Source organism: Naegleria lovaniensis (assembly GCF_003324165.1).
Source record: "Naegleria lovaniensis strain ATCC 30569 chromosome Unknown tig031, whole genome shotgun sequence".
Lineage (NCBI taxonomy): Eukaryota > Heterolobosea > Eutetramitea > Acrasida > Naegleriidae > Naegleria > Naegleria lovaniensis.
The window spans coordinates 247,782-271,597 of record NW_025407853.1 but is presented as its reverse complement, the minus strand read 5'-3'; the positions used below and the strand labels follow the sequence as shown (position 1 = coordinate 271,597).

General features: G+C 37.1%; 12 protein-coding genes across 12 annotated transcripts; 2 read left to right on the top strand and 10 right to left on the bottom strand.

The window, feature by feature from the left end:
* Positions 1-587: 587 nt before the first annotated feature.
* C9374_007951 (uncharacterized protein) lies at positions 588-1,047 on the top strand (the record flags this gene model as incomplete). Its single annotated transcript, XM_044697973.1, has 3 exons — positions 588-694; positions 823-910; positions 1,006-1,047. The coding sequence occupies 3 exons, from the start codon at positions 588-590 to the stop codon at positions 1,045-1,047; spliced, it is 237 nt and encodes a 78-aa protein (XP_044546065.1).
* A 138-nt stretch (positions 1,048-1,185) lies between these two features.
* C9374_007950 (uncharacterized protein) lies at positions 1,186-2,862 on the bottom strand (the record flags this gene model as incomplete). The annotated part of the gene is made up of 4 exons (XM_044697972.1): positions 1,186-1,195; positions 1,256-1,485; positions 1,548-2,200; positions 2,259-2,862. The coding sequence occupies 4 exons, from the start codon at positions 2,860-2,862 to the stop codon at positions 1,186-1,188; spliced, it is 1,497 nt and encodes a 498-aa protein (XP_044546064.1).
* Positions 2,863-3,460: 598 nt separating this feature from the next.
* Positions 3,461-4,597, bottom strand: C9374_007949 (uncharacterized protein; the record flags this gene model as incomplete). The annotated part of the gene is made up of 1 exon (XM_044697970.1): positions 3,461-4,597. One exon carries the CDS (start codon positions 4,595-4,597, stop codon positions 3,461-3,463), a length of 1,137 nt encoding a protein of 378 aa, XP_044546063.1.
* Positions 4,598-4,833: 236 nt separating this feature from the next.
* On the bottom strand, positions 4,834-8,398 carry C9374_007948 (uncharacterized protein; the record flags this gene model as incomplete). Its single annotated transcript, XM_044697969.1, has 3 exons — positions 4,834-7,127; positions 7,279-7,801; positions 7,958-8,398. The coding sequence occupies 3 exons, from the start codon at positions 8,396-8,398 to the stop codon at positions 4,834-4,836; spliced, it is 3,258 nt and encodes a 1,085-aa protein (XP_044546062.1).
* A 164-nt stretch (positions 8,399-8,562) lies between these two features.
* Positions 8,563-9,390, bottom strand: C9374_007947 (uncharacterized protein; the record flags this gene model as incomplete). The annotated part of the gene is made up of 1 exon (XM_044697968.1): positions 8,563-9,390. The coding sequence occupies one exon, from the start codon at positions 9,388-9,390 to the stop codon at positions 8,563-8,565; it is 828 nt and encodes a 275-aa protein (XP_044546061.1).
* Positions 9,391-9,523: 133 nt separating this feature from the next.
* C9374_007946 (uncharacterized protein) lies at positions 9,524-10,912 on the bottom strand (the record flags this gene model as incomplete). The annotated part of the gene is made up of 1 exon (XM_044697967.1): positions 9,524-10,912. The coding sequence occupies one exon, from the start codon at positions 10,910-10,912 to the stop codon at positions 9,524-9,526; it is 1,389 nt and encodes a 462-aa protein (XP_044546060.1).
* Positions 10,913-11,084: 172 nt separating this feature from the next.
* On the bottom strand, positions 11,085-12,087 carry C9374_007945 (uncharacterized protein; the record flags this gene model as incomplete). The annotated part of the gene is made up of 3 exons (XM_044697966.1): positions 11,085-11,507; positions 11,790-11,983; positions 12,036-12,087. The coding sequence occupies 3 exons, from the start codon at positions 12,085-12,087 to the stop codon at positions 11,085-11,087; spliced, it is 669 nt and encodes a 222-aa protein (XP_044546059.1).
* Positions 12,088-12,608: 521 nt separating this feature from the next.
* On the bottom strand, positions 12,609-13,769 carry C9374_007944 (uncharacterized protein; the record flags this gene model as incomplete). Its single annotated transcript, XM_044697965.1, has 1 exon — positions 12,609-13,769. One exon carries the CDS (start codon positions 13,767-13,769, stop codon positions 12,609-12,611), a length of 1,161 nt encoding a protein of 386 aa, XP_044546058.1.
* Positions 13,770-14,561: 792 nt separating this feature from the next.
* C9374_007943 (uncharacterized protein) lies at positions 14,562-16,007 on the bottom strand (the record flags this gene model as incomplete). The annotated part of the gene is made up of 1 exon (XM_044697964.1): positions 14,562-16,007. The coding sequence occupies one exon, from the start codon at positions 16,005-16,007 to the stop codon at positions 14,562-14,564; it is 1,446 nt and encodes a 481-aa protein (XP_044546057.1).
* Positions 16,008-16,473: 466 nt separating this feature from the next.
* Positions 16,474-17,607, bottom strand: C9374_007942 (uncharacterized protein; the record flags this gene model as incomplete). Its single annotated transcript, XM_044697963.1, has 1 exon — positions 16,474-17,607. One exon carries the CDS (start codon positions 17,605-17,607, stop codon positions 16,474-16,476), a length of 1,134 nt encoding a protein of 377 aa, XP_044546056.1.
* Positions 17,608-18,546: 939 nt separating this feature from the next.
* C9374_007941 (uncharacterized protein) lies at positions 18,547-20,678 on the top strand (the record flags this gene model as incomplete). Its single annotated transcript, XM_044697962.1, has 2 exons — positions 18,547-18,846; positions 19,098-20,678. The coding sequence occupies 2 exons, from the start codon at positions 18,547-18,549 to the stop codon at positions 20,676-20,678; spliced, it is 1,881 nt and encodes a 626-aa protein (XP_044546055.1).
* Positions 20,679-20,968: 290 nt separating this feature from the next.
* On the bottom strand, positions 20,969-23,809 carry C9374_007940 (uncharacterized protein; the record flags this gene model as incomplete). Its single annotated transcript, XM_044697961.1, has 1 exon — positions 20,969-23,809. One exon carries the CDS (start codon positions 23,807-23,809, stop codon positions 20,969-20,971), a length of 2,841 nt encoding a protein of 946 aa, XP_044546054.1.
* Positions 23,810-23,816: the final 7 nt, after the last annotated feature.

Sequence of the window (23,816 nt, the reverse complement as noted above, 5' to 3'; positions counted from 1 at the left end):
ATATAATTCTAGTGTGATAATTGTTTACAAGGATTGATTGCAATGATAAATACAACAAATATGATTGGAATTAGTTGCAACTATTGTGATGATAAATAACAGCAATATTTTAGTAGTAAAATTAAAATAATGGTTAATCTTGATGAAGATCAATCCGATCTCAACAGGAGCAATATAGATCGAAGCTAGCTTGATGTTGCTACAACAAGAGAGGGATGACGATGAATCAAACAATGCACACCAACAATGATGATGTCGAGGAGCGAGTTTGAAAAATTCAAGCGAAGAACGCAAATTTTTTAGCTGATTGATATTAATAGACCATGTTCACAACATGAGCTGTCATTGCTTCTGAACCGATGCAACAAGACCCTTTCTGCTAAACGACAAAAAAACATTGTTCGTTGATCGTCTCTTGAAAATTGTTTCTTCTATAATAGAAGCACACCCTATTAGATACTCGTTGGAACTAGAATTAAATAATAATTAATTCAATAAATTTTATTTTATCCATTGCTGCTTGGAAGAAAATCTTGGGTTGCATACAAACTTGGACATTCGATATTTAATTTTTTTATTTAAAAAAAATGGCTCTTAGCGAGGACGCTAAAACGATTATCATCGGCACCTGTGTATTTTGGGGTTTGTGCATCTTCATCATGCCTTTCACCATTTTGTGCGGTAAACAGGCTGGGTATGTAAATATACGATGACGATGATAAAATAATTATTGGAATTTGTTGTTCCGGAATTTTGTGATTTGTTGTTGTTGCTGAATGTTATCAATGAACCGTTGTGATGATGATTGTTGACTTCTAATAGTTTGATAAGAACTATGACTTTCTTGTCTGCTTTATGTTGTTGGTCCATGTGGATTTTAGTTTTCCTTTCTCAAATCAACCCATTGAAGGTATGTTTACTTGTTTGAGATGATCGTTTTCGTCAATATTCATTAAAACGTGATGCACCAATACGTAACGATTTTCCATCATGCTACAATAACAGGCACCTGAAAGAGCCGAGTCAGAAGGATGTGTAGTCCAATAACACAATTGAATAGCTAGCTTTGTTTTTATTTGAAGTCGATAATACCTCTATATAATTATTAGTACCATCTATTAAAACAATTTTGAACTGTACATGATTGTATTGTCTTTTCCTAGTTGCGAGCGGTGACTTGGCGGTTTAATATTCTCTAATTCGATGCGAAACGTAATGTTAAAGTTATTCTGAACGTGTCAGTGAATGGACTTACCTTAATGACAGACCTTGTGTGCTCCTATCTAGCCTGTGATCGTCGTAGGCCATGACTAATTTGCTTAGTAACTTTTCCAGTCGTGACTCTGTGGTTTGATACATGTTAGAAAATGGTTTTTCGCCATAGATTTTGTTTGCAATGTCTACCAACACTTGTTCGAATGCAGAATAAGAGAGTCTATCTTCTAAACTCTCAGTTTTTTTCATGTCCATTCGTTGTTCAAATATCTGAAAATCCATGTTAATAGTAGCATGATTGTCGTGGTATTTGCATGCAGTAGTACACTTACAATGACTAGGTCCCCTTTCGTTATTAAACTCTTCAAACCATAGACCTGGCACAAATCGAGCAAGTCCTTAATGTTGAGACCATGAAGGTGAGTTTTGAGTTTTGTTTTTGGTTTTTTAGCACAGCTGTAGAATGACCACATCGCTTTTAGCTGTTTTCTATGCTTTTTGAAGGTACTCTCAAGCTGTCCCATATCTCGCTCCAAGTTTTCAAAGATAAGGGACTGGTTGGTGACATCATGATCTTGCAACGACGAGTGATGATCTAGTGTCGAGCCAACTTGCGCTTCTTTTTGTTGAATTAATTCCGAGAAGAGTGGTATTATGTGCAACATTAATGATTCCAATCGTTGTGAAGTGGTCATTAACTGTGAGTCTTTCAATTCTTGAGCTACCAAAAAGAGGCCCTTTTCGAACTGTTCATAGGTTAATTGATACTTTCCAGAGGGAGAATAAACGTCCACAATGCGTAGACGTTTAAGAACAGACACCCATACCAACTCTGAGTTCCAGCTCTTTTCATTAAGCACGCATGACAATTTACCCTCTGTGAAGAATTTCATGAAATGTTTTTTTCCCATTGTTTTTCTGACCTCTCCTTTTTGAAGCTCTGCCAATTGTGAAATGCAATATTTGAAAATTTTCAATGCCATATCTAGCGTTATCAAATGGCGTTTGTTAATGTGCTTAGGGGTGATGAGAATGCAACCTACCCTTATAGCTTTCAAACATTTCACTTTCTAGCACTTTTACAATCATATCATCTGGATATTGAGTGATTGAATGATCTGAATCAATGGTTGGAGGTCGGTCTTTGCTTGTAGAGTTTCGGGGCGTTTCATTTCTCAAGATTGGTGAAAAAGGAGGAAGACTCAAATCAGAGCGATTATGACTTGTATTCGTTACGGATGATTTCTTGGGCGTTACTAGAAGAGCTGAATGGTGTAGCTTTTTTACGGATTCAGCCCTCGACTTGTTGAAATCTTCTTGGGCAGTTTCAAAACGAGTGAGAACCTGATCCACACGTTGCTCTGTTTGCATAATTTTAGAATCCACACTCCTGATGATATCCGTAAATTTACTGTCCATGGTATGACTCACCTCATTCACCTGAACAGTGATCAGCTTTTTCATGATGGTCATTTCATGATTAAGGTGAGTACAAACATCTTCCAATGTTTGTATTCTCTCCATGGCCTCACTGAGCAATGCTTTGAGAGTTTGAATCTCTCGGTTTGGGTCCGGTGTTGTTGTGGATGATTCATTCCTTGTTGCTGGCTCTCCAATGTCGGGTGAGGATGAGGTGCTCAACGACATGACTGCGATCGGATTTTTTTAAAAGTTAAATGTTTAACAGTTTGCAAGAGCGCGATTTTTCATTTGCTTTGATTTGAATAATTTAGATTGTGCTGAAACGAGGGTCGTGAAATCATGAAATTTTCTTCGAATTACTTTGAAATGTTTGGAGAGAATTGGTATGTTATCTGAAACTCTTCTTGAAACATGTAAGGACTTAAAATTCTTCCCTAAAAAATTCATGTCCAATTGGAGAAGGATTTTGTTGTCCGTACAAAGCAGATATTTCATATGCTTTCGAACAAAAGAATAACAATTTTAGATGTTGGTGTATTGCCTAGTTGTTGTTGCTGAAAGCATCCCTGCTTCCATGGCAGCTTTAGCAGAAAAACAAAAGGTTTTACTGTCAAACGGAACCAACTCTTTTACTATAAGTGATTTCACGAATAAATAACAAACAACACTGAAAGAAAGGTCTAAAGACATGTTGAAGAGCATAGCATCATAGATAACTCTCCGTTTTTACAGACCTCCTGATTTGAACAAAAACTGAGGAAGAAATCAAATTGGTCTTAAGCTCATTAAATCGACATCTGACTTCCTCATTGGTGTGCACACCTTACTTGTAAAACAATATTTTGTCTTTACACCCCACCATCAAAATGCCATCTCTCTCGTCCAAACAGCATGTCACTGAACCAACTTGCGGTTGGATTTTCACAAATTCGCCGTCATCCTTAAAAAGAAGCAATTTTTCATCTGGAGAAGAATAATCACATGCAATAAATTGATGGTTCACACGATCATGAACCAAATCTACTACATTGGGATAGTCAGAGTGTTGCTGACCAAATTCCTTGGTGATTGCCCAACTATTGATATCGTTGTCAACTTTTTTACGCAACACATAAAATCTGTCTTTTGAAAACAATACCAATTCTCCACTCTCTTCCAGTATTTCTAAACAAATGATATTTCTAGAAAGAGATGCGCTCATATCAATCTTTCCCAATACTATTCCACTCACAGAATTCAGAATGTTAATGTCACGATTCGTGCAAATGTAGATTATATTTTGAGTTGCATCATTGTTCTTTGAATACTGTATCGTAACTGATGTGGCATTTGAAAACAAGGCGTTCCATTCATGCTTGACTTTAGGAGAATCACTATGGTTAGACTCGTTATTACTGAACTCTTCTCTGCATTTCTTTCCATGCTTTGTTATTTCATTCAATTTATATTTCCGTAAATTCGAGTCATCTGAATACATAAAACAAGGTTCATCGTTCAACACTCTTCTTGATTTTGCACCGCTACTAAATACATCATTTTCTTCAACGCACAAATAATAAGGTACGTTTTCTATTACCATGGTATGTAAATGTTTTTTTGAGTTTAAATCAAAAAACTCAATAGCGTTTGTTTCTTTCAATGCGTTTCCAACAAGGATCATGTTTCTAGTGTAACAAATTCGGACCACGAATGGACACAAAGTTGAAGTAGAGTCCTCATTCTCCTCATCATTTGACGAGTCTTGATGATTACTAGCTTGACTTGTATGATCATGAATGGAAACCAGTTGATCAACAAGTTCAAATTTCGCATCAAATCCTTTTCGGAGATACATGGAAGTATCCCTCATCTTTTTACATAATTTCATATAATTTTGAGAAACCAAAGTATCCATAATTCCATCACGGAGACTCTCCGAACCATCATCATCGAGTACAAGATCCATCAAGATCATTCTCATTTTTTTTGTTAATCTTATTTACAATGAAATAAATCGTTTTTTATGAAACAAAATCTTTGCGAAATTAAGAGTGACGACTCAGAGTGCGTTTAACTCCAGCTAACATTTGCACGCCGTGTGTCATTTTAATTTTGTAAAGAAATATTTCAACAACCACATGGTTTGAACACTTGACAAAATATATCTTTAATTTCATTCTGAAAATATCAACGTGATTAAATCTCATTATTGTTCAACTAGACTTGTTCTTCTTCAATAATTTCACCTTCTTCCAAGACACAAGGATCATATTGATTCAAGAATGGATCACCACTCAATGCGAGTGGAAGTTGACATAATTTTTCAAAAGCTGCTCTCACCAAAGGATGTGCAAATTTTGGTGGTTTCTTAATATAGAATCCTGAATAATAATTTTGTGAGCAAATTTCGTCAAAAACTGGAAGAGCTTTCTTTGTGTTAAAGAGATGACACCAAAATGCATTGAATCGAGTGGATTTGAAATGATCAGGATCTTCCAACCATAAATCATTGATGGTAATTTCTTTTTGAACTTTGAAAATTCCTTCAATGATGGTAGTAATGTTTGCATTTTGAACGCCACTTCTTGCAACGTCAAGTAAATAGTTAAAATTATATGCTTCTTCATTGGTGAAAACATCTCCTGGATTTTCAAATGGTCCAATAAACAACGCTCGAAATGCTGGTAAGATGGATTTTCTAAAGTAGGCAGAAATTAAATTATCCTTGTTATGTTCATCACACAGAGATTCCAATGATGCTCCAGTGAGCTTGACTTGTTTCTCCAAATAAAATACGAGTAAATCCACTTGATTGACAAAGAGTTGAATGAATTCTTCAGGATTCGTTAAATTCAAATGTGGAATTTGATCAATGCCAGTAATATCATATTTGACAACAATTTCATCTTCTGCAACTTCTTCAATCACTTGTGGAGGTTGTGGAGGTTGTGATGGTTGAGGTTTGTTCTGTGGAGTATTGTCTTTCTTTGGTTTCTCTCTTGGAGATTCTTCGTCACTGTCACTAATATCGATGGATGAATCGTCATCAGAGTCACTCATATCCTTTGTGACTTTTGCTGGCAATGGTAATGGCTTGTCTTCAATTTTACGAATAGAACTTTCATCCACAGGTGATTTTGGTGTTTTTGGAGAATCCAAATTCCTTTGAAGAATAGAAGTAAAGGAACGTTCTTCTCGTTGTTTCTTTTCTTTCCAAGCTGTGAGCTCGCTCTTTGTGAGCAGTGACTCGAATCGTGCATCGTTTCTGTCATTGATGGCATAAATGATTTTTCTCATTCTTGTCACTTCTTCTTTTGGTAAATATTTTTCAAGAGAATTGATAGTGAACTCAATCTTACTAGTGAGTTGATCAACAATGGCAGCAGTAAGCTTTTCTTGAACTATGGAATTTTTCTTGACATGTCTCAAACCGTAAACAATGACATAACGAGCGACTCTGTAGATGGACATGAAATTTTCTTGTGATAATTTGCTGACCATTGTATTACTGTCACCTTCTTTTCGAACAATTTGATCAGTATTATACAAGGCAAATCCCATCAATGCAATAAAACCTAAATTGAGATTTGATTTGCTGGGAGGTTTTGAAAGTGATGAGAAGAGTTTGCCCAATAAAGGATTAGCACCCTTCTTGGTTGGTGTTTCAGGTTTCTTCTTTTCGTCATCAGAATCGAAATCCAAATCGTCATCAGAATCTTCATATTCTTCTTCAAAGAAGAACACTTCATCTTCATCATTATCCAATTTCACTTTCCATTCGTCACGATCTTGATCGTCTGACGATGTTTGAGCCATCCTTCTCCACACCACTTGTTTGGTCATGAGATCCTTCTTTGATGATTCCAAGTGATTATTCATAATTTCATCTTTCACTAACTTGATCGTTTCATACAATGTTTTCAGAACATAGGACATGGGTCCACAATTTTTGCCTCCATTTTCCTTTTCTTCTTTTTGGATACTTTTGTAATACTTTTCCAAGGTTTGATCATGTTCTGCGAAAATTTCTTGAATGTCATAATGAGGATGTTTTTTAGCGAATCGAAGTGCTTCTTGTTGTAAAATTCCATAAATTTCGTTTTCAAACTTGGTTTTTGCTTCCATTTCTTGAACCACTTGTTGAGCTTCTTTTGTGAGAGGTAATGCTTCATCGAAGGTCGTTTTGTCTCTCATGTAGTTGAGAAGAACGGTGAGATTCTTTTCTTCAATTCCCTTTTTAATTTCCTTGTTTCGTCGGAAATAATCAATCAATTGTTCTTTTTTGTTGACAGCAATTTCTCTGACTTTAACCATTGGCTCAGGTCGTACCGATATGGAGTTTTGATCGTTTTGATTTTTGGATTTGTCTTGAACAGTACCATAACTGTCACAAACTGCAATGATATCATCCAATTCTTTGACGCTCTTTTTAACGTTATAGGCATAGAAAATTCTTGTTACCAAGTGAGTACATAATTGACCGAGTTCGTGTTGTGAAATTTCCATGACAGCTATCGAATGTTGTATGTAAAATATATATTGATATAATTATATATATTATTGAAATGAACATTCAAGTTTCAAAAAATTAATGATGAATATCATTCAAATATTAGTATACCAGTATTATAGTCTATTTTCTTGGGCATAACCTATACTTACGTGTGTCGTCACCAACTCGATACACAAATACTTTATACTCATTGAGGTAAGAGTCTTGAGCGAGTGGTTTTGACAAGGAAACAGACACAGAAATGTGAGCAGTAATAGGAGTAGTCATGTTACTTCTACCATAAATAATAAATCGATCAGAGGCCCAATCAGAAGTTTGTGCAACTCCTTGTGCCACTTCATGATGAAGGTACGATCTTGAACTGAGTGCCACAAGATCTTGAGAACCTTCTAAAAACGTTCCTGTAGTTCCTGTCGATGTGGATGTCGAGCTTCTTTCTTCGTACGCAGAAATCTTGACATTTAATGGATTTAATCCATCAGTCACAATTGGATGCACGACCACTTCATAAATTCCTGGTTCAATATTTGAGACTGGAATTTTCTTTAATTGTTTCATGTTCAATTTAGTGGAATGAACCACATCCTTCTTTTTATATAGTTGAAATCCGAAGGAGGAAGTTGTTCCTGTAGCAGATCGAGAGACTTTTATCAATACTGTTATTAAATTATCCTGTCACATGTGAAGAAAATAAATCATTGTTTCATAAGAGTAGTATGTGTGAGATCGATCATATAATAAATGAATATATATACAAGTGAATGGTTTCAACAAATTCATGGAAAAAAAGCTCACTCGAATGTCTCGACTTGAACACACACAACTTACCCGTTGCACGTCACCATCCTTTCTAAATAAATTAAACTCAGTGGTCCATTTCTGCTCTCGTTGTGTCATGACTGCTTCCAAATCCAATGACAATTCCAAAGCTTCGATATGAATCGTGACTGCTTCGTTTGTATTGTTTTGAGATCGTTCCAAAAACATTTTGTATCGGCATGGTTCTAATTTACCATGTAAAATAACTTTTTCATCATCACTTGCTAAAAACGTGAATTGATCATCAACATTGACCGGGAACAAACCCGATTCATAGAATGATAAACCACCGAATTTAGAGTCGAGAATGGTTGATTTGAAATCGAGAGGGTTATCACTGGAGGTCTTTAAAATGTTTCTTTTGGCTGCTAGCCTGTTTTTTGTTCTACTCAATTGATTGTAGTCATCGTTGAGCTGACCGAGCGAAACACCACTTTTGAAATTCATCATATGGAATAGTGCTTCCAGTTGATAATTATTTTTTTGATGTTTTTCAAACAGTGTGGTGACAAGTGATATTTCAGTGAAGCATAACGAGATAGTTAGCACAACGACTATTGTTGCACTATTTCGGTTTCCACAAAAACAATCGAATGAAACTTGACAACATATGTTTATCGAACAGAGATGTACGTTGGTACTTTTGACTTTATCAGCCGTACAACCTCATCACTATCACAACACCTGTCAATGTGCCTCAGTAATTCTTGTATTTTTGGAGCATACTTCTTGTCGAAGATTTTCTTACTGATTTGAACCAATATTTGGGCAAGGTGAGGAGCAAGAGAACTTCCAACACATGAAACAATTTGAGTGATGGCCAGTAAGGCATTATCAAAAACTACTTCCTCCTTGCTTTGGAGAGCCAATCTAATGTATGAAACAATTTGTCGGAGCAAGGGTTCAATTTTTTCTTTCGCTCCAGGAGCAGTACATAAATCCACAATTGCTTTTTGAACCATGACAATATAAGGATGATCCGTTTCTCTAAGGCCATCCGCTATAGTCACAATTAATGGGTCGTATGAAAACATGTCTTGAGGATCTTGATCCCATTTCAAATGCATATTTGCTGCGGTGTGTTGTATTCTACAAGGTATTCCACCAGCTTCATATACGCCTCCAAAGGTTGTTTTAAACTTATTTTTTGCCGTGAAAGGATTTGCTGTCTTATGCTTGTCATATCGTTCCTGAGTGAATCTCTTGACATGTTTCGATTCTGGTGGTTGTGTTGTTGAAGAGGGTGTTGTTGTCCGATTCAAAGTTGTAGATGATGCTTTCCCAGTGGATGGAGAGCGCTTCTGTGAGGAGGCAGTGCCAGAAACACCTCCCGATGACTTGCCCAACATGTTCGGAGAAGAAATCCCTTTTGAGCCTCCTGGTCTTGCAGAGCTGTTGCTACTCGTCGTCGTTGATAATGTCGTTGTTGTGGTTTTCCTCATTTTTTTAAACTTGTAAAATAATTTGGCGGGTGGTCATCATGTACCGTCTTTCTCTTGCATTTCTTGGGACATTGAACTCTCCATGGATAGAAAATCTCCTTGCAATTCTGTTCGTAGTTCGAAAATAACCACTTCAAGTGCATGGACACAATCTTGAACTCATGAATTTGCTTGTCGTGCAATCAAATCGACTTGGTCGTGTACCAATGAAACAAACATTTCTCGTAATGTATGGTGCACGTGAGATTAAATACTTTTCTCGTTGACAATTACAATTGGGTTTGTACTTTCTCAATTCAGAGCAGTGATTAATGTAAGGAAAATAGGTACCATCACATTTCTTTCCATGACGAAGACAACAATGCTCACAGGATTCTCCTTCTTGACAGAAAATGGCTTGAACATTGGATTTGAAATGAGCAAGTGAGAAGGTTGCAGAGGGCGTGAAAGCTTGGGTTTCATGGAATTGATCATGAGCGAGTGAGAGAAACAACTTGTTGTTGTTGTTGCTGCTTAGTCGTGGTCGTGATGGTTGATCGATTGAGGATTTCCCGTGTGTATTCCTCATCTCAGTACGCGATTCAGAATTTAATTCAAGCTCCACCTCATCACATGGAGAAAACATGGAGTGTGAACACTGATCCATATTGAAATGAAACATTAACTTGGCAGCAATTTGAGCTTCATAACACTTGGGAAAATCCAAATCATTATGACGTACATGACCCAATGATGATTCCACTCCAATGTGTTCCATTAATTGTAAACGATACGTGTAAAACGTTCGATTCGATTTTCCAAAATAATTCATCCCCATCTCATCGAATTGATTCCAAAACTCTTCCAGCAACCAATCGACAGGAGTTGCTCGTCCAGTGTGTTGCCTTAAAAATTCAACCATGGCATAGAGATCATTTCCGTTCATCATGATACCATTTAAGCCAAAGGAAACCCGAACTCCGCTCCATTTTCGCCGATCCATTTCATGAATAATATAAACAAGATGCTGTGTTGCTTGAGGGCACATGACAAAATCATCTTCCATGATCATGACTAATTGATCCAAATAGTTAAATTTGATTTGATTAAAAATCGAATAAAAATCATTTAAATGTTGTTTCTTTTTCAGAGGTAATAACACACTAGTAAACACAAGATCACGTTGAGATTTCTCATCAAGATCTACAATGGTTATCATACGTTCGGAATTTTCATTTCTCTTTTCAAAAGAATATAGAGATTCCAATTCCTTCCTAAATTTCTTTCCTTTCACGTTCAACAAGGTGATACAGGGCTTGAAGAATACAGTTTCCAAATCTAAAATACCCTTCATGGTTCTATTGAGATACATGAAAGGAGAATGACCGAGTCGTTTTAAATTTTCTCTCGGAGCTGTCATGATTAGAAATTGGAGAGTACATAATGATGGTGCAGTAGTAGAAGATTTCTTCTGAATCGACAAGTTGTGGGCACGACGAAAGGATTTTCTTCTTCCGAATAATCTTCTTCTCGTGATACTCATGAAATTCGTCATGAACAGCACAACGATCGCTAAACTACAAAAGATGAGGATGGCTATTGTGAATTTGCCCATCTTCATTCGTTGGATGCCATATTGCTTGTCCCATCTCATTATAATTTTTAAACAAAAAGATGCATCACGATTTATTGGTGATGTGACGCGTGGTGTGAGTTCATTTGTGATCAGAGCCCGTGGATGAAACTCCAAAAAACCTGACAGCACTTGTACTGAGAGCATTCCACCATCCACTCACTTGTTGAGGAAAAAAGTAATAAGCGAGCATGGCCACACCAGCGATTTGAATGGAATGCACACCCATTTTGATCATGAGGTATTGATGTCGAGGGAGAGTCCATCTCAGTAAGGTCATTAGACCAAAATTACTGTCATGTTCCTTGGGAAGGACTCGTTTCGTGTCGACATTGAATATCTGATTGGATCCTGCAGATATTTTCAATGTTTGGTCAAACATACATCGAAGCATGAAAGCAGCAACATCTGCTCGAGACATGACATTGGTCGCATTTCTCAAAAAATCATTTCCAATTCGATATTCATAATCGAGAGTGAGACATGAATCGACCAATCTGGAGGTCTAACAATGGAATACGTAATGTTTGAATTTTCACATAATTTCACAAGTTGTTTTTCAGCTCTTTTCATGTCATCAAATTGTGATTCAACAAGTATTGCTTAACGAGGACTCGATAGAACCATGGATGTTGTTCCTCATTCTCGATCAAGGCTGCCGAAGTGATCAATACGAAATGTGTTTCCTCATTGGGGATATGTTTTTTCATGGCTTGAATGGCATTGACAGTTCCTTGTTCGACCACTGTCGTAGGAATGTTTTGATGCACACCAATGCACAAAATACTCCTTTTAATTTGTATTGGGAAGTAGAGATGAGTGTTTCAACATCTTTTGCATTGGTAGCATCTCCCTTGACAATGGTAAGTAAAGGATTGGAGGCAAGTTGGGAAAGACTGCTTGGATTTCGAGCCAACACTCGGACTTTCACTCCTCGGATGAGTAAAAGTTTGAGAAGTTCATTTCCGATGCCTTGTGTGGCTATTTGTAAAGATATGCATTCGAAAAAATAACCCAATGATGAGAAACTTACCTCCCAGAATTGCGTATTCTTCTTGAGTGTTTTGGATGGATGGAGAGGACATTTTGTTTTTGACTTGTGCAAGATAAAACATGCGTGAGAATTTATTGCGTTTGAAAACGGAGATTTAGGACAAACAGATATAAATCCGCACCAAGGAAAATATCAATATATGACTAACAAAGCAAACCCACAAAAAACAGATCAGGATTGTTTGAGATACACGTTAAGGCGTAGTTTCAAAGGTGGAATGAAACTTTCCCGAGTTATATCGCGAAGTTTTCGATTTTGTCTACGCGAACAGTTGCATTCTCGTTCCATAATGAGAATACTCCATACCATAGACTTGGAGTTTTGATTGGTTAGTGCTGAATCTCGTTCCTTTGTTTCCTTCACCAAGTTTCCAAACAAAAATAGCAAGCAAGATTTGTGGGTTCAAAATTTTATTTTTTAAATTATTTCACTTACTCACGGGTGATTCCATAGGGATATCAACGGGATTGTTGGTTTAGATACTAAGCCAATGATTCGTATTGCATTCGATTTGTTTCTTTGCATGATGAAAATAAGGCTTTCAAGCTGGCACTACTCTAACTTCATACTCCTGAGAGCTGCCAAACTCTTTAACTTGTCAAGCATGAGAGACTGTTCTGTAGGAGCAGTGCCAGCCTCTTTTTGTTGCTGTCGTAACAGTCTGTTTCTATTGTAATTTTCCATGACTCGTTTTCGTTCTGCCTCTCGCATCTTTTCCATTTCAACATCCTCTTGCTTTTTCTTTTCAATTTTCTTTTCCAAATTGCTTCTTAATTTTGAGAGTCGAGGAGGCTCTTGTGCGACTTCACCAAATGCAACTTCATCTCTCTTTTGCTCGAGCATGTCATCAGAATCATAGGTGACTTCATCGGCCACTTCGTCCTTTTCTAGCGTCATGAGAGCTTCTCTCTTCTTTCGTTCATTCTTGAGATATTCTTTTTCATCGAGGAATTCATCCAAATCTTCGAATTTGGCATTCTTCATCTTGTGTTTCTTTACTTTGCTTTTTTCTAATGCAAGTTCCTTATTGAGATTTTTTTTTAATTTCTTGAGCATTTCTTTTTCCTTCTTCATTTTCCAATAGACTTTCTTTTTCAGTTTTGCTTTTGTAAATTCATGATCCTTGGATAGACCTTTCAATGTGTCTGGCACAAGGTCTAAATTTCCGGTTTTAATTGCTGTGACAAGAGCTCCTCTTGTTGGTCGACTCAAATGAACAGAACCTACATTCTCTCGTGAGGCTCCTTCTTCTGTTGATGAAGGTGAACTCTTCATATTGCTACTACTATTAACGCTATCATTCATACTACTTGATGAGTGTTGTTGTGGTTGTTCCGATGATCGTTGTTGCTTTGTAGTTGCATCCGTGTCAATATTCAATCTGCGCCTATGTTGTTGTGTAGAAGTATGTTTTGCATCATCACCATTCATTGCTGATGATTTTTGTGCATTCTTTTGTTGATTCATAAAAGCAATGACGGCCTTGTTTTTTGACGATACATGTTTTTCCTCCTTTCCTTTCACAGGTTTGTTATGACCTTGCTCAAATTGCATCTCATAAACACGAGCAGATTCATCCACACCCTTGGCTGCCATCATTCCGATATTTTCCAATTGTTGAGCCTTCCTAGAGGACGCTCCTTTCCGTTGCTTTTCGTGTTCTTTTCTTTGCCGACCACGACGCATCAAGGAACGTTGTTGATGTTTGACCATTTTTTTAATCAATTCTTTGTTGAACCTCCAAAAAACCTTCTATTAGGGTGGTCAACAATAAATATTCATTTGCAGACATGATGGCAAAAGAACAGACATACTGAAACATGATCTTGTTAAACAAAAACAAGTTGAAGAAGAACTGTTTATTTACAAGTCGATGTACGCAATGGACTTATTGTGTGTATTCATCACATCCAGTGATGAAAATAATTATCTAAGGTTTCTCTTTGAATAAGTTGCTCTTCTATGGTCATGGCATCTGTAAACAAAACAATTTGGGCACCCCAGGCTGAAATATCATTTCTTTTCGGGTTCGAACATTGTGTGACAATACCCTATGGTTCTGTTTGCGGCTTGATCAGATTCGCGAGAGTGACTGGAGCCTTGTTTCATAAATCCTTTCGGTATGCCAGTGGTATGAGAGACTTCCGTTGCGGATTTCTTCTATGATTTTTCCCAGATTAATGTAGTAGAGAGCAGGATCTTTCTGGTTACTGAGAATAACGGGATATTCGATCATCACGAAAGCGATCATATTTTTTTTGAAAGTTGGAATCTGACAAGGTCGTTTTTTGGTGTGAATTCGAATTAGAAACCGTTGTCGAACCAACCATCAACAGGCTCAACGGCAACCCAAGGTTGTTTGTTTGGTTGCATAGAAGGATTCAACAAGAAACAACACGGAGAGGGCAGTTTGGAATGGAAACATAGTATCAAAGTCGCATTCGAACTGGTTGCATGTTGTCACACACATCATTACTGTAAATGTAATACCACTAAAAAAAGAGTTTAATCCTCATCTTCCTCTTGTCTTCTCTTCTTATTGATTGCTTGAGATTTCAAAACTCGTTCAAAGAATGGAAGGAACTCTGAAACCATCGTAATAGAAGATCCCTCACTGCAATCAGCTTTGGTACATTCACCCTTTCTCTTCAAAACAAATTGACCACTGGTCACACATTTAGCCACACAAATATTTGGATAAGTAACACCATCAACACCACACACTGGACGTCTCTTCTTATTCTTACATTGTTCACATGGTGGACAAATCTTGAGAATCTTTTGAATTTCCTTCGAGGTACAAGATCCTTCATGAACAACTTCCAATCCCAAACATTGAGCTGTACACAAGTTAAATACTGTGACACCCTCTCGTGTACAAACAGGATTAAATGAAGATCCACATTCACAACGAGCACAAGTTGGACAACATGATTTTCTTGATCTCAATTTTGGAAGTTGACCTGGTGGACATTTCAAATCAGTCTTACACTTGACATTTCTACACTTCTTCCAAATACATGTCTTTTTAGTTTCACTATAGATCATTCTCTTTGGACACTTAATCTTGACGATAATCTTGGTCTTTAAACACAATCGAGGAGATCTCTTGGATTGTCTATATCCTTTTGGACATTTCAATTTCATCTTGATACATTTCAAACCAAATCGTCCAAGTTTCTTGTATCCCTTTGGACATTTAAACAAGGTTCGAACACATCGACCATCCTTGGTACGAATCCATCCACCCTTCTTTGGACATTCCACAACCTTGACACAATGATATGGATTTTGATGATAATATCCACGAGGACATGTAAAGTGATGATCATGACCACGATCCTTCTTACATCCAAACGCTAAACCTTCAACGACTTTGGTAAAGAACACTGAGGCTCTATCTTGTTTTTCAAGTTTCTTTAACTTGTCATACTCTTTGGAATCTTCCTCCACTTGAAATTCGGTATATCCAGATGGACATGAATCCTTTGAATCACCTCCATTGCACATGGTAATCACTCGTAAACATTCAGTTTCACTGAGACGTACGAATCCAATTGGACAACTTGCTTCCTTCTTAATCACAATGGTCTTTTTACATTGATTTGGTTTGACAAATTCATAACCGTTGGGACATTTGGTTTCATCATGTCTTGGGATGGGCTTAAACACAGGATAAGGAATTCGTACGGGCACTTTAATGACGGTACATTTTGGAACGACAATGATCTCTGGTTTTGGACAAGTATTGCAACACGTTGTGTTTTGAGAGTAAGATTCTTCCGAATTGCTTCCTCGTTCAATATTCTCAACAGTGAGTTCAAGAGAAGAAGAAGACTTGATTGGTGCTGCGTCGTCAGAGTCTGGACTTGATTGGACATGACCCATGATCATGAACAATACCATCAATGATGCGAATAATGCAAAGACCACGACGGATTTTGTTTTCATCCTGTTTTTTGTTGTTGTTCTTATTGTTCTTGTTGTTGATAATAATTAATGATGAAAATTGAATAAATGAATCAGAAAATTGAATAAACGCTCGAGTGACAATGAATCAATCCGTGTGTGATGAAAATCAATAACAATGTTGTTCTTGTTGTTTCGGTTCAAACACACAATCGGTTGATGAAAAATTGTTCTCTGTTGAAGTCAATAAAAATGGGTTGACTTGAAGGCCCAAGCGTAAAATTTTTTTTAATGATGAGAAACGAGATGCGTCACCTTTCAAAACTAAATTGGAGTGACTCATTTTCTGAGGGTAAAAAGAAATAAGGGTGTTTTCAGAAATTCAGTGGATGGCATGCGGAAGGGACAAAGAGCCAAGATCTCCTAGAGACCTTTTGTTCAAGTATGTGTTGTTCTACAAAAAAAGAGTACTCTCCATGATCAATCAATGACGATCCCAATGGTTTACTTATAAATGTTCATTTGGAAAAGCTCCTTTTGAGTACATGACATAAAATCCATGAACAATAAGCCAACTTGTGTAAACTGATAAAAAGTGGAAAATTTGATGACTTGCTCCAAACAAGTCAAATTTGAATGGTATCCAACGCTCTGGTGCTTTGTATCCTCGGATAAACATTCCAAATCCCAATAAAAAGTAGTTTGCAATGTACAACTGGGTCAAGTCATGATTCACATCAAGAACGCCGTTTGGAAAATGTGAGTTGCTGGAATGATTGTTGTGCCACATGATATCCTTAATGTTCATGTTGACATGAGCATGCGAGATTCCGAATTGCTCATGGAAAGATCTTGGTAAAATGCAGTAAATCACCATGTTTACAAAATCCTTGGTGGTACTTGATTGCAAAATGAAACGATGAACCAAAGTTAGTAATGGTATTAAACTGTAAAGAGTAAAGTAGAGAGTTCTCTGGTTGGTCAATCTCTCTCGAACCATCTTCTTAATCCAAAATATGAAAAATATAACTAGAGCAATATTCACGATCGAATAAATATACTGCAAATATTCATAATCCTTCAATTGCAAAGTAATACTGAGAGCATTGGCTCCGCAAACCAATACCACAATTCCTCTAATATCACATAGCAAGCAAAAATGATAGTCATTCACACTATTCATTCTCCAAGTGTGATACATGGCACTGAATCCAAATGTGAAAATACCTGTTACACAATAGAAAATAAAGCTAGCTCTATCGGTCCATCTTGCCTTTGGGTTTACCAATGTAACATAGTGGTCAATATAGAAAGCAACCACGCAATAAATTAAAGAGGGTATCAAATGATTCCAAATATTTACAGTTTCATTATGAAGTGTAAACATTGAGAGGAAGGACCTTTTGAAATCATTAACTGGAAGCTTTCGATATCCACTCCACAAAAACTTGTTATCATCTACCAACAATTCATGAAGTCGGGATTTTTTGGCGTCATTGGGAGTGATGGTTTCTAGCTCGGGATACATTTTGAAGAGTTGAAGAGGCTTCTCATGATGACATCCACAACAACAATCATGATGATCCTCATGGTGATGATGATGGTGAGCAATATCTTTTTGGTGTTCGGGTTGTTTACTCATTTTTTTTATTTTCCTGATCCATCGTCGTCACCTCTTTACGAAATGGTTTAACTGTGCCACGAATCACACAAAAAGGAAGGTAATTCGTGCTGCTGCTATTGAGCGGTCCCTTGTTGCGAGTAACGATAGAGAACAATTGGTGAAGCGGTGATGTTCATCATCACGACCTTAGTTGCATGAACGCATATTCTTCACATTCAGTATCTTTTACCAAGATGGAATATCGACAACCATCTACGTTTCGTTGTTATCTTCTTTCTTGCAAATTGTAGATCATAGTGTACAACGATGGAGCCACGTATATTTAACTGACGTCTTGATGTTCGCATTTATCCACTCACGTGTATTATTCAAGGTGTACGTTGATTTTGGAATTAGACGGGCCATCACCGAAAATATTTTCTCCCAATCGTCGTCCAAACCAACTCTCCACTCTTCACAGCAGTCCAAAACTTGGTCCAATCTTTGACATCATCGACCTTCACCTGAGTTTCAAATCCAAATATTAATCACATTTCGAAAATTATTGATACGATCAGTTCTTCGAAATGCCGTGCAGCATGTTTATATTATTTCGAAATTACAGGTGCTGATGACACTCAGCACTCCAGTGTCAAGTGCTGTTTGCATTTGGCACTCCAGTAACACTCCAGTGTTAAGTGCTATTTGTATCTCCTTTTTGGACTACGTGCCATTGCAAACAGCACTAAAGTGTAAGGTGTAAGGTGCTACATTGTATGTCCTCCTTATTACATTGTAACGAGAAGAAGTGTGAGTGAATTTTTGCTAATAAATTTTCCTTTCAGAGAGAGTCATTTCAAAAGCTTTGTGAATGTTTCAAAATTCAATTCTCCTGGAAATTCTCGAGCGAGTCCTTTGAATTTCTTGTTGGAGACCAGACACCCAACACGTCATCATGAATCGAGACTCTTCCAAAAAATGTCGGTAAGCGTCCAGCAGCAAGACTCTCACAACAACTCGTCGCCTGGCTCTTCTCCTACCTCATCATCACCATCATCATCGGATAGTGCTAAAAAGAAGGATGAATCAACAACAAAGGAGGAAGAAGCTGTGGGAATTTGTACAACGACGAAAGAGAGGTTTAGTGTACCACTGACGTACGATTGTACCGATGTTTTTACTCATCCACAAAAGTGGACTGAAATTCCAGTCATACTTGAATTGTTTTTAATTGGTTTTTATTCAATATCATTCCTGACAGGGTTACTTCCTAAATGGGTAGGTTTTATTGGTTGATATCATGAGGCTCATTCTCAACTTTCTCTAAATGAAAATATTGTGTTTTCGGTTGAATGAAATTCATTGAATGTTATCATTAATTGCATCATCAAATATTTACTCAATGACAACAACTTCGCATTTGACTGCTACGTGTTCAACACGTGATTCCTCAACATCTTTGAACCAAACACCAACATCATGTTTAAACACACTGTTATTGGCATGACTTGAACACACATTTGAAATAGTTCTTTTTGGTGAATTATATATTTTGGAGATTGGCCTATAACTGTGGTCTCGGATACATACTGTCTACACAGTCTAACGGAAAGCAATTCACCAAATACGTCCAACAACTGGTGAAGAACAACAAATCATTTTTGGAGGCCAATTTATCTCTTCGTGGAAAGAAGGGCGAGGTTAAGCACGAGAAGTACAAAGTAGATGAATATCCATTGGATTTTACAGCTTGGATGGTTTACCGTACAGTTGTTGACATTATTTTGAGTAGCGATTTGGCAGGTTACATTGTTTTTTGCTTGGCATATTTTGAACTTCCAACTAGTATTGGTTTTTATGAAATTGTTTCATATGCTATTGGTGTTGCTCTCTGTTTATTCAATATTTGGGCCAAGTCCGATGCTCACCGTGTTTTGGGAGACTATGCTTGGTACTGGGGTGACTTTTTCTTCTTGTTAGACAAGAATCTAGTGTTCGACGGCATTTTCCAAATGTTCCCTCATCCAATGTACAGTGTTGGATATAGTTTCTATTATGGAGTTTCCATCATGTCAAGATCATACACAGTATTGGTTGTGTCATTTTGTGCTCACATGTTGCAATTAATTTTCTTGGTCTTTGTTGAAAATCCTCACATTGAAAAGATTTATGGAGGCATGAGCACACCAGAGACATCCAAAGATTCAAAGGCAGAGCGTGAACCAATTTTGTTCTATAATTTGAACCCTTTCAAACACCCTGATGACTTGCTCTTGGTTGTAATCACCGTGTACGCCATGTTCACTTCCTTAACAGCTCCTTTCTTTGTTGCCATTTGTCACGCTGTATTGTGGAGATTGATTCACCATTTAGGAATGGGATACATTTTATACGGACAAAGTAAGAACCAAGCATTCACCAAACGATTCACAAAGAGTGGTGGTACCAATCAACAAGCATTTAGCTTCTTTAAGAGGCTTTACAACTTTTCTTTGACCATTAATCATGCTATTATGATCGCATTGACACTCAAAATATTTATTACAACCTTCTTATGGGTGGATTATAATAGTAGTGGATCTGCAACTACCGACTATTACTACGAAGGATTTTCTCAACTCATGACATGGCAATACGCCACACAATTGGTTGCTGGAATTATTTTGATTTTATTGAATATTTATCAATCTACCTCAACCTATGAAGTTTTGGGAGACTATGGATGGTTTTATGGAGACTTCTTCTATCAGGAGACACAACAAAGCAAACAACCATCGTACACTGGAATTTACAGATATTTGAACAATCCTGAAATTGTTCTTGGTTATTGTGCATACTTTGGTATGGCGTTAATTGCCAAGTCGTGGGCTGTTTTGGGATTGGCTGTCTTGTCTCAATTTGCCACTTACTTGTTTGTCAAGCTAGTTGAAAAACCTCATATGGATAAGATTTACGGTGCTACCAATTTGAGAGAAAAGGGAGGCATTGAATTGGAGCTTCAGAAATCTGTGTCTCGAGTGGCTTCGCATCCTTCCATTGCTGCCCTCAATGAAAAAGTTGAAGAGAACTTGACGAAAGTGAAAAAGTTGCTGCTCAACAAGAATGATTAATGTTTTTGGCCATTTCAATTCATCGCAACATTTACCCCTCTCCATAATTTTGTTTTTCGACATCATCCAATAAATTATATTCCTCTGTTCAATAAATGTCATTCACCCAATAATTTAATATAATATAATATAATAGCAGCAAATCTTGACACTAAGACGTTTGAAATCTTCATGACAAAGTTTTCCACTAATTAAAGGATGGTTATATATACATCATGCAACCTTACATCTCAAACGGTGGTGGATGATGCAGTAAGAAGCTTCTTTCCGAGTCTTTGTGAAAGTCACATTCATTTGGATGTGTTTGCCAGCTTTTTGGATAGCCGATCTACTTCTTCCCCAAGCATTTCTATATGCTTTTGAAGCGTAATGTTATGCAACAAAGTATCCTGCATGACTCGTTGCATGTGATGATACGCCTCCAGTGAAATAGGATCCAATCCTTGATTTGAAAGAGACGCCTTGTGCGGACTTACTTCCTTCTTTGAAGAATTTGAGGACGAAAAGAAGGATGACAACAAGCTCTTGCTATTTACATTCTCTTGTTCTGGTGATGTAAACCTTCCCAATGGTATTTGTGAATAAAAGTATTCCAACAGAGATTGTTTCTTTTCCAAATCGTCCACTAAAACAATCTGTCGATCATTGATGAGTCGAAGTTTCTCTTGTAAATCCCAATTCGTTTGTTGCAAAATTCCAATTCGCTCCAACAGCACTGCATTGTCACTCTGTAATTGTCCTAACAGAGCTTCCGTTTCAGCTGAAGGTGCTTCCACCAATTGAGGAGATGAACTGTTGACAGATACTGCAGAGGGAGACGGATGCGATTGAGCATATTCTTGAAAATCACCTCGTGGTGTAGAAGGTGTAGAATTTTTCACCTTGATCGTTTCCTCTAGTTGTTTCTTGAGGTCAATATTGAGATTTTTCAATTTTTTGAGTTGAAGTTGGAGTTCAAGTTTCTCGTCTTGATATTTTTGTTTCAAAGTTTCATGTTCGTCTTGAAGGTGTACAAGTTGGGAGAGTGTTTCACATGCAGCTTCATATCTTGACTTGAAATCAGTCGTGTAAAGATTATTGAAAATGTCATTGACAAAGAATGAAATAAATTTTCGATCCAACTGTTCAAAACTGTGATGGAGCTTGTCGTTGCGTTTGGTGAGAGTTTTGATTTCTTGATGTTGGTCCTTACTTCGTTGTTCTAAATTCGAAATATATTCTAAATGCTTTGCAATTTGCTCCTCAAGAGAATTATTTTTAACATTCAAATCAATATTCTTTGTCTTGATCGTGTCGTATTTTCTCTCCAATTCCAAATAATCATTTTTAAGTTGATCTAATTGTTTTTTCGTCTCATCATACATTTTACCCTTCTCATGATATGGTTCATAATCGTGCTTGATTCTTCGTTGAAGTTCGAGACATTCTTTTTTGAGATGTTCTTTTGTTTGGTTCGATTGAAAGAGTTGTGTATCTAAATTCGCTATTTTTTCCTTGTATTGTGATTCTACCTTTTCAAATTGAGCCATCATTTGTTCAGTTTGTTCCTTCTTTTCTTGGATTTTCATTTGCAAATCAATAACCAATGCTTGTTTTTTGGTAAATTTTTCTTTCCATCCTTGTGATTGAGCTTGAACTTGTTCCATCTCAGTGGTAATATGTTTAAACTCGCTCCTAGATTGCTCTAGTTGGTGCTTGTAAATATTATTTTCAATTTTGAATTGTTCAATCTGTTTTTGATGATCGTTCCGTTCAGTGGTGAGATCAATCTTGAAACTATCCAACTCTATTTTACACTCTTCAAGTTGGGTTTGTAAAATACTCTTCTCTTTTTCTAGTTGTTTGGTTTTTTCTTCATGTTGTACAATTTGTGTTGCTTGGGCCTGTAAATTATAGCGAGCTTGAAGAAGTTCATCTGTAGTCGTTCGAAGATGTTCCTTGGTGTCTGAAAGCTCTTTTGTTAATTGGGTCGTGATGTTTTTCTCCTCTTTCCAAAGATTCTCATGTTCTTGAACCTTTTGGTTATGTTGTTGAATGGTCAATGTATGGTTCTGAATTTGAAGTTGGAGTTGTTGCGTTTGTTGTAAAAATTGTTGTTGAACTAGTTGTAATTGTTGAATTTTGTGTGATTGTTGTGACACCTGTACATTCAATTGTTGGTTGAGATTTTCCAACTCTGTTATTCTCTTGTCTTTGGAGATTAAATCTGCATGTTGAGTGGATGATGAGTCTGCTATTGTTGATACTGCTCCATCTTCATTGGAAGCTTGATTTTTTGGTTCTTGGTCAGCCATTCCCACTTCTTGGACATTGTCTGTGGGAGGAACTTGATCTACAACAGTAGTGGTTGTTTCTTCACTGGATGAACCAGTTGTGACCATATTGTCATTGTTGGGCTCCGCATTTTGTTTTTCCGATGAAGACAAGCTTGCTTCAGTTTTAGCATTGGATACAATGAGATCGTGACTTATAGTCAACGTTTGAATAGTTTGTTGTTGAAGCTCAATTTGATTTTTTAGCCTCTCCACTTCATCTGTCTTTTCTTGATTGGTTTTCAGTGCATCTTTGAGTTGATTCGTTAACTCAACCTTTTCCTTCTCCAATTGCTCCTTTTCCAAATAAATATTCTTTAAATTTAATTTTAATGCTTCCATTTGTTCGTTTTGTAATTTCATCATTTCATTTCCGTTTGCAATTTGTTTTTCAAATGATTTAATTTGCTGCATTTGTTCGTATTTAGCTTTTTTCAACTCCAGAATTTGTTGATTTAATACTTGAAATTCCTCGACCGATATTGTGACTCCGGAAGAGGCAGCAGAGGAAGTGTGTTGATTATTTGATGATGATGATGAGGAAGTACTCGTGTTGGAGCTTGATGATCCTTCAATTCCCTTCTTGACCATATTCCAAGCACTATTCAAGCCTGATGAAAATTTACTTCCGGTGCTACTTCCCGATGATGAAGAAGACGGTGTGCTTGATGGTTGTGCCAAAGATGCATTCGTTGTTGTATTGGATCGTTTCATGGCAGTAGTAGAATTTTGTACGGGATGGTTACTGGCTTGAGATGGTGGTTGTTGTCTGGGTCGGTTCCCAGCACTGTTGGCCGGATTGTTGGTGGACGATGACATGGGAAGA